The sequence below is a fragment of the Anser anser genome, assembly GCF_964211835.1.
Source record: "Anser anser genome assembly, chromosome: 3".
Classification (NCBI taxonomy): Eukaryota; Metazoa; Chordata; class Aves; order Anseriformes; family Anatidae; genus Anser; species Anser anser.
The window spans coordinates 19,912,249-19,922,018 of record NC_139722.1 but is presented as its reverse complement, the minus strand read 5'-3'; the positions used below and the strand labels follow the sequence as shown (position 1 = coordinate 19,922,018).

The 9,770-nt window shown below is 34.4% G+C and overlaps 1 protein-coding gene across 35 annotated transcripts in view; it reads right to left on the bottom strand.

Moving 5' to 3' along the window:
• The window catches only part of MYT1L (myelin transcription factor 1 like), a 330,562-nt gene that overhangs the window by 50,984 nt on the left and 269,808 nt on the right, over positions 1 to 9,770 (bottom strand). For 28 of the 35 annotated variants that reach the window (XM_083829888.1, XM_083829861.1, XM_083829884.1 and 25 more), the window contains 4 exons: positions 8,541 to 8,777; positions 6,660 to 6,781; positions 6,232 to 6,294; positions 5,651 to 5,719 (listed from right to left, as the gene is read on the bottom strand). In XM_083829888.1, the coding sequence (XP_083686014.1) occupies positions 5,651 to 5,719; positions 6,232 to 6,294; positions 6,660 to 6,781; positions 8,541 to 8,777 (491 nt within the window). The remainder of the gene's footprint in view (positions 1 to 5,650; positions 5,720 to 6,231; positions 6,295 to 6,659; positions 6,782 to 8,540; positions 8,778 to 9,770) is intronic. The other 7 variants (XM_083829889.1, XM_083829890.1, XM_083829891.1 and 4 more) reach the window with 1 other exon arrangement.

Below are 9,770 nucleotides of genomic sequence, written 5' to 3'. Positions count from 1 at the left end.
CAAGATGTAGGTGGAGAAACCACTTCAGCAGCTAAACAGATCTCTGCAGAAATAACTGTTCTGACTAGAAAAAGTGACTGTGTATTGGGAGAGCTATCAAAGTTTAAAGAGGATAGATACTGATCAATAATGCCCAATAATAGTCTCGTTATCTGTCTAAAGATGGGAGTGTTTCAACAGTGTTTTATTAATTATCCTATTTATTTTTGTCTCTACATTTCAATTCTGTATTTGGAGAAGGCTTATTATTATTATTATTTTTTTTTTCCAGATGACGAAATCAAGGAAGCAAATATTACTTCTTTTCTGGTACTATTTGATTTTATGTATTAATCGTTATAAATAAAACATGAGCTTATCCATCTCTGTGAGGATATCCCTTCTTCCCAGTTGCCAGTTTTTGCTGAGAAAACTGCAGTAAAATTATTTAATAAACCAATAAAACGTGAATATTTAAAGTTATACTAACATGGAAGATTTTTCCTGTAAGTGTGAGCTAAGCTAATCCTTTCTATCCAGAAAACAGTACTGCATGTAGTTATTCCTCCTTGAAAAGTTGTGGTGAACCTTTTAAGCCAGGGAGGGCTTCAGAGAAGCTCACTTTTCCATTTGGACTTAGTGGAGGACAATGCTAGGATGACACAACTGGGAATGGGGAGACAAGGCTAAAGGGAAGATAAGAGAAAGAGTAGAGGATGAACACCAAGATATGAAAATTAGCGCAGAGTGACAGGTAGAGAAGGAGGTACATAAATTCCAAATCTTTCTTTATTGTAGAGAATGCACAAAACCAGACTTCACTTTCAGTTAAGAAGAGAAGTGGAAAAGAAAAGCTTTCAGGCTTCATTGCGTAGAGGGAAACGAGACTGTCCTCCTCCCTGTAAGTGCTGTAGGGTAATGCCAAAAGATGTCCTCCACAGAAACAATAATGACATGCAAAATCTACATAAAGACACGGATGTTTGGGGTCTGAAGTAATGGGAGTATTATATACCATTTATGTATCCAGACTTGTAGGCACTTGGTTGAACTGGAAATCTTTATGAGGTTCAGATTCTTTAATATAAGCACTAATGTGATTTCCTGGCAGAAAACTGACCCAAAGGACAAACGGTAAATATTGATAATTTGACAGTCAGTTCCACAGTAGTGCAAGATAATGTTTAGTTACCTACAGCTTTTTAAGAAGTATCAGTATTTTTACATCAAAGTAGGATCAGAACTAAATTTGTCATTTCCATGGACTCTCTGGAACCAGTTTCTCTGGTTAATGGGCTGGCAGTACTCTGAGAATAAAGGTTCTCAGTCAGCATGATACATTTTGTCTGGGATTGATTTACTGATCATCAAAACATTTCTTTTAAAAACATTTTTTTCTTTTAAATAAAATTAAAAGAGCTTTAAATGTTGCCTTTTATAGTATTTATAATTCTACAATGGGATTACAGTTCTGAAGCAACTGTAAGTGTTAGGAAGAACTTCTATGAAAAGAAGCAAATAAGGAAAAATGACGAGGAAAGGCCTCTAGGTAAGATTAAACTGGATTTAACTTATGAATATTTTAATATTGGTGGCTGTCACTAGGTGGGCTCTTAATTGCTTTCCCATGATAGTTAAGTTTACTCATCAATATAGCATTCCTAGATCTTTTAAAAATAAGTTGCTTTTTACAAGCATTATAATTCAAATCGTAATGTTGGAAAGGCTTGGATTCTTGACAGGCATTAATTTCTTCATAGATCCTTAAAGCTGTTGACGTCCTTTTTGCCACACCAGTAACTGAGAATTCAAACCACATAAAATATTTCATTATTTCTGTTTTGTTATGTCGATGAGATCATTGACCAGACTGTGTAACTGCTTTGGCCTGTCAACAAACTATGCACAAAGACTCAAGTTTTCAGTCGGACTTTCGGTGAAAGAAGAGAATCACACAATCTGCTCAGTAACCCAAAGCAAGAAGCCTTATATCAGCAAAGTATGGTTGGCAAGGAATAATTAGGACAACCCTGGAACAATTTAACTGAAAGTCACATTACTTTTCTGGTAGCCAGGAAATGTAGTTGATGGAGCTTATAGAGCCACAATAACCAAAAGGCAACACAGTGAACATAATTATTAAGCAAAATATTTTTTGTCTAAGCTTTACAGATTCTCCTGTTACTTTGATTATGAATAGAATATGAACATTATCTGAAGTCTCCAGTGTCTGCTATTTTTAATTTCGGTTAGGTCTTAAAAAAAAAAATCTGAGTTCTAGCAGAATTCTAGTTAGGAAGGTGCATTATACATAATTTGTGTGTATTGTTAAAATACGCACAATAATATTGTGGCTTTGTAGAATGTGATATGAAGGCTATACTAGCACATATGCAATATTTTCTACAAGAGCTATGCATGGCAAATTGATAAAATTGTGAAATCATCCCACAATATGCAGTCCAGAAATTCAATCCCTATACTAAACTATCATCTCTTCTACTGCACTACCAATTGTTCACTAAACCTCACACGTTAGATAAATATTTTCCAGAAATTTTACAAAGGTTGAAGTCTTTATGGATGACTGGAAATAACTATATGAAAACCAGAACGAGGAATAAAAGATGAAGAGAGAGGAACAGTACAGATTGAAAGGAACAGGACAGAAGGGAACTCAGCTTGGGATATAGGCAAATAGTGTGTATATATTTCTCTCTAAAGCCTGGGGCAGGAGTCAAGGTTACTGATACTCACTACTCTTCTGCTATCAGCAAATATGTATGAAACACATTAGCAAAGTTCCCTACCTCCTTCTGGTGCCAATCCATGCAGAGTGTTATACCTTTTACTGCTGTTTACTATCACAGTAATTCAGTTGACCTATGTAGCAGATTCCAAAAGTTCTCATGATGCTAGTGGCCTGACAGTGCCAGCAGGATCCTGCATTATGGGAGTTGTGCTTCTTTTCAGCTTGCTCTTTTTAAAAGCAAGGAAATTATACCCCCAAACCTCACACACAAAAATATAACAAATGTAAATGAAGTACTTCACAGTTTAAAAATTCCCAAATCAAAGTTGCTTATGTAGCTTTGGTTTAGCTGCTTCGTGCATATACATAATCATATACATGATCACATCTTCTCCGCTATTAGGCAGAGAACAAGAGCAGAAATGAAAGTTGTATAAAGGATGCTGTCATCCAAAGGACTCCCACTTCCCTGCTTTTGAATATATTTCTTTGTACTAACTTCAGCATGATGGCTAAGAGGCAGAGAACAATAAAAATATGAATGTGATGGAGATAGGATATGGACTGATTAGAAAAGGAGCTTAAGACAGAGTAATGTAGAAAAAAATGATAAAGAAAGCAAGACAGTGAATGGGCAAAGTGGAAGCTGGAACTGAATAAAGAGTCTGAGGTGGAGGAGAAAGGATATTCCCATTGCTGTGCTCTGGACTCTATTCTGCTTTTTTATATAGCTCATTCCTTTTCACAGATGGTCAACCACTCATTGTGTAGAGCTGCCGAATTCCCACAGCTTCAAGAGAATTCAATGGGTAGTTGGCTTTCAACATATACAGTTCTATATATCATGAAGAACCCTGACAAGTTGAGTCCTAGATGTCTCAAATTGAGCTATCAAAATTGCATGTTTAAGTTTTCTGTCTTTAAATTGGTGATAATACCAACCCTGACTTATTTCAATGTATAATTGCAGGTGAAAATAAATTAATTCCAAGTGAAAATAAATTAATCCCCTTATAACCAAGCTATGTTAATTAAGAAACACTCAGATGCAATGGTAATGACAAATATGTGAGTGAATTATAAGATATAATCTGAGAGTACAGTTTGAGAAAAGTGCAGTGAATAAAAGACGGGGCCACACATGGGATAATGAAGAACATAGAGGAAATCCATTAGTTGTTTATGCAGTGACTACTGTCTGTCCCGTGCAACGTTATTTGTTGTCCTGTGAAAAAATATGTGATCAGAAACTGAAGGATTGCCTTGTAATAAAAACGCAAAAGAGAACCAAGTTAAGTTAGCCTATTTAAAATTCTCACATTTCCTGACTTTTGAATTCATCTAACAGAGTTTTAATGTGTTCATTGGGTACTATGATAACTGCTAAATAAATAATGGATGCTAACCTAAGCTTGTAATTTTAAGTATGTATTAATCTTGTTCTCTTTGTGTAGGCAAAACTCGCAATAGGTAGAGAGAATGGCATGAAAAATGATTGGAACTCAAGTTCAAGCTATCTTTTATTCACTCTGGTCTGTATTGGGTAGGCTGGACTACAGATGCTTTAGAAAAGTAGAGGAGATGGGATAATTCAGGAGCACTTTCCCAACTCAAGTGTAAACTTTATGAAGGGTTAGAGCAGCAAAGTATGTGCTTAAAGTATTATTAATGCTGCTCCAACAGTCTTGTCTATGCTCTGTTTATGTAATTACAGTTCCTTGAACTCCTGCTGCTTGACCTGTCCCAACCCAAAATACAGGCCCAAATCTGAGTTTCTCTGGGTTATTTGCCTGTATTCTGCTTATACTTATATATGTTCTTTGATCTCATTTACAGCCTTTCCACTGGCATATCATATAGCCTTCTAGCAGCAGATACTACCATGATCTGAACTGGTTGTTCAGAAAAGTTAGTTTTGACTGGAGAGGTAATACATGTGATTTTTGTTCCTATTGTTTGCATTTAGTGACTAAATTAGATAAGACTAGAAAGAAAGCTAACTTCAGTAGCTTTCTCTTGCTTGCTTTCTCATGTTTCCCATGAGTGTTTTTTTTTTCCATCCAAGTAGTGAACTCAAGAAATGCTAGTTAATGCATTCATGTATGGTAAAGACAGAATATTGCTTATTCTTAGTAGCATAAACTATTCATTCATATTTTCCCTACTCAGTTTTCCCTTGTTATTTGTGAACATCTTCCATGTTACCCACACTACCATCTCAGGAATACCACTAACTCATAGCACAGAGAAATGCTATAGTTCTTCCACATACAGAATTCCAATCAAACATATGGTGCAGGAAGACAGATCAAAGCTAAGTCCTACAATTCTCTAACTTTCATAGCTCACAAATGTCATTCCAAATAACTGCAAGGAAATTGGAAAGAATGTGTGTTAAGTAGGGGAATAACTAAGTAGACACTAAAAAACATAGTCAAATGAGAAAATGCATTAAGCTGTTAACAGTGATACAAACCTGGGGAAGATTATGCAAGCATTTGGAATAAACAGACTGCTCTCTCTTCCCTCCAGTCTAACCCTGAGAAGCTACACCATTTTACTAGTTGTGTAATCAGAAGTATTTCATTAGTCTAATCCCATGAGATTTTTCTGTTCTAACTAGCAAGCTCAAATGTCCAGAAAAAAAAATGAACAGGAGTTTAAATATCTAGTTTAAGCATTCCATCCCTATCACTTAATGAATACACAAAAGAAAATACTATGTCATCAGACTTATGCACAGACCCAGTCTGTGTGGAATTTCTAGAGAATTCACATACTTTCCAAGCATGGATCAACCCCCTCTGCATCATCTAGCAGGTCTCCAGACAGATAGTGTTTCTAATTTCTGATGTAACTATACACAGTTTGTGGTCAGATAAATATTTATAAAGAAAATATTTGTTTTTTATATCTTACTTGAGTTCTTGTGAGCTTGTGGCCAGCATACTTCGAATGCTTTTGTCAGCCAAGGGACAGCCAGATAAACTGTAAGACATGGTAGGACAGACAAGTAAGTTAATCTTCTTATTAACTGAACACTTTCAAACAAACACAACATAAAAATTAAAAAGTAAAAGTTTGTAATGCAGAAAAGCGATGGGGCAAGTGCTGTAATATTGAAATTTGTAATATAGTTAACCCTCTGAATATATTTAGATATCAACATTACTTCCAAAATTACATACTATAAATGTTCTTTGTGTTTTTTTTTTTGTTTGTTTGTTTGTTTCTCTATGAACTAGTAAAATGTAACGAAAATATTTGTGGTTCCTGGGTTAACTACTTAAATGCTTAATAATACTTTGGAAATTTTAGTAATCTATTTAAAAATAAAAGACGTTTATACAACACACAAATTAGCATGCTTTTAAGATCAACATATATTACTCAAAGGGTTAACACATAGTTCAACGTTTTACTTTGACAGCATTGTTGAGGTAAGCTGAAAACAATAAATTGAAAAGACAGAATCCACCATGAAAAAAATGAAGTCACACCTTCTATGTGAGGCGTAATTACCAGTCACATGACCACTCCCATCACACCCTGGTGTTGGACATCTGCCACCAAACAAAAACAAAAACAGCCAAAATAGTAAGTATGTTTAAAAAAAAAAAAAACTTTTAAAAGTTTCATTGTTTCCAGTTTAGCTGCAATGACTGCAAGGGGTTTTAAGCATCCTAATCGAAAAGCTGCAAAATGAACAGGATTAAATGAAAATGGCGTCTCAATACAATATAGCATCATTAAGAACAAGCAAATACACATTAGCTTATCACTTTACTTAACTGGCAGTTTGAAACATTTATATGCTGCAAATGTTGCATGCTCATACTGCAAGGCGTATATGTACTCGTTTGTTTAAAAGAAGACAAAGAGAAAAGATTAAAAGGAGAAAAATAATTTCACCTCACATTATGCTTACGTTATTAAATCCTTTTTGCTCTCTTTGCATTGAGGGTATTTGGGTTTAGGACTTGGGATTGTTACTTCACCAGGATACCTTCTCTCTTCAAGGGCCTCTTGGAAAGGATCCAAATCTTCTGGCTACAGGCAAATATATGAGAATTAGTTTGAAATAGGTGATGTTACAATTTACATAAAATAAAGCACAGTCATCAAACATTATCTCCTTTAACCTAGTCTGTCAGAGAAAAAATAACTAAATTATTTTATATATTTTCACCTATTAAACCTTTAAATAGTACTTAGACATTTTGATGCAGACTTCACAATATATGGAAATTAATTACGTTATTTAATTAGGAAAGAAAAAAAAAGGCAAAACACAGCTTTTTATATAACTGTCATAATATTTTCCTTTAAAAGAACTGATGTTTTTTTCTAAAGTGACTGGAAAATTGAGGAACAGGAAAAAAGAAGACTAAATGCAGCATCAAAAAGCCATCTTAAATAATATTTTTTAACATTTTAGAACAAGTCAAAGATGAAACAGGAACAATCTTAACATCTGCTCACAGAATCTCAATTTGGGGAAAACCTCAATAGATCAGTGGAAAATTATAATTATATAATTTATAATTAGCTTTATTGATGTATTCAGAAATTCAAAAGCATGCATTTCAGGAATGAAGTGGCTGAATGCATTGATTTAGAGATTCCTGAAGATGGTGCTATAAACACCATAGTAGAAATGTGATCTGCTTGCTCTGATAAACACTTCATACTGTATGTTTTACCTCACATTTCCTTAATAATGACAGATTTCCTAATTTCAGTGAAATTAATAGCAAAACTGTGACTAACACTGGAACTAGAATGTATTCAGTATACCTAGTGAAAATGCCACTTTATTGTAAGTTTCAAAGGTAGGGAAAACAGATTTAAGTTTTAATTAAAATAGGCAAGAGATAAGTCACACACAAATAATTAGCCTAATTTTATAATTTATACCATGAAAACAAAACAAAACAAAACAAAAACCAAAGAACAATCTACAGAAGTCTCCGAAAGTCCAAATTATATTGAATGCAGTATTGTAAACTATGACAGCGGGTAAGGGTTGAAGCTTGATGAACAAAATCAATTCAATTAAAACTTGTCGGCAGACTTTTTCAGTGTCTTGGCTCACACCAGAACACATCCCACATATTCTAAGTTTTAAAACATACAATAAATTCCCTAACTTTTTTTTATTTGCCTTTTCCATTTAAAGGATTCTGCTGTTGTCTTAGTATCTAAATTGAAAAGTAACACCAATTTCTAGTATACTTTCTTTGTATGTATTCTTGAAACTAAGCATTTCATTAATACAGGCCCTTTCACACAGAGTTATCAGAAGTGTGTCAGTAATCTACAAGAAGATTAGCTAAAATAGTTGAAAGCTTATATTATACTCTGCTGCTTTTATTTAAATTGATATCTAAGTAATACATGCTTTCAAATACTCAGCACATCATCTACGGTTTTCAAATTCAGTGGAATATCTTGTCTTGAGAGCTGATTATCCTGGTATTGCACAGTTATGTCAACTTGCTTATATGGAATAGCATAATCTGGATATAGTGAAGCCTCTTTACTGAAGAAAATATTTGTTAACAAGATGATGCTGTTTAGAAAACATGATTCACATTCATGGTTCAAATGTTGTCTTATGGAACTTAGTCACAGATCAGATGTGTGCCAGCATGATATATTTCTAAAGATTAATTAGCAGAAGTCCTTTTGTAGAAAACCACATTTTTTATCACCTATTTATTGTTTCCTCTTTCCCTCCAATTTTCAGAAATGCAATGAATTACAGAAAGTAGATTGCAATGAGAACTAATAGATGAAAAAGACATACATTAATCTCTTTGGAATCATCTTCGTCTATCCTACTGGGCTTCATTTTAGTGTAGTCCACTGGCAAGTCCCAGCAGTCACCCTCATTCAGTTGGTAACACCGGTTATTCATCACAGCTTGCCGTTGTGGTGACATTGGCTCCAGTGGTGTCAAAATGGTACAGCAACCGTCTCGCTGCCTCTGCTTATTCATGCTCAGATCCAAGGTCCCATTTTCATCGACTTCCATATCAGGATTCTGTTAAAATAAGAAAAATATTGTTAATTCAGCTTCACACTATTAAACTGCTAAACTGCTACCTCTTTGTGCTCTTCAGTATATATGATTGCCTAGCAGAATGATAAAACACTTTTCCATTCCTGAATAGATTGTAAGCATTGAGCCCCCTCCCACACATAGCATGATGCTGTTACACAACATTAATGCTGTTCAAGTAGATTGCTTCCTGAATGGATAATCTGATGTTTGGGGGAACAGGATATGAGTCTTCATTACACTCTCCCGCCACCCAGAAAACAGGTGCAAAATTTGGGGTGAAAATTAGAAATATCTAAAGATATTTTCTTGTTGTTGTCTTTTTGTCCTTGGTCTACTCTGTGACAGGTGAGTATCTTGAGTATCTGTGAGTTAACATCTGCATAATTCTTGTTTCCAGTCCTGTCACCTGTCTGGGTGTTCAGAGAAAAAAAAAAATCTTTTCTTTGTAAAGTACCCAAAGAAGTCCTTTTGGACACCATTTGGCCATGTTTTAGGAAGAGAAAATGCCTACAAATTTCACAGTTCCTTCACTGCAAATGCAATTGTATTGGCATTTTGTATACTACCCCTTATAATCAGTAAATTTGGGTAAAGGAATATTTGTGACAATTTTTGTGGCAACTGAAGTATTGTGAAATTGTGAGTACAAGCTCTGACTTTTCCCTTTATAGAAACAAACAAATGTTCTCTGTTTTATTAGATGAGGGAAAATAAGACATCTTAAATGAAAATGAATTTTTAAAAAACTAAGAACAAATAGAATAAAGGTGCCCACAAAGAATCCCTCATCTTTTCACAAATGAAACACTCCACAAGAAATTTGGTTTCAAAAGTGGTGTGAATGCTACTGACTCCTCATATGCCTAGCAACTTTCTCTCAAGTAACAAAAGCACCGTTAATGCAAATCCCCTTTTTTTTTTAAAAAATGGGTCTTGATCCCCTCTTAGAATCATTTATTCAGTTTTGATATA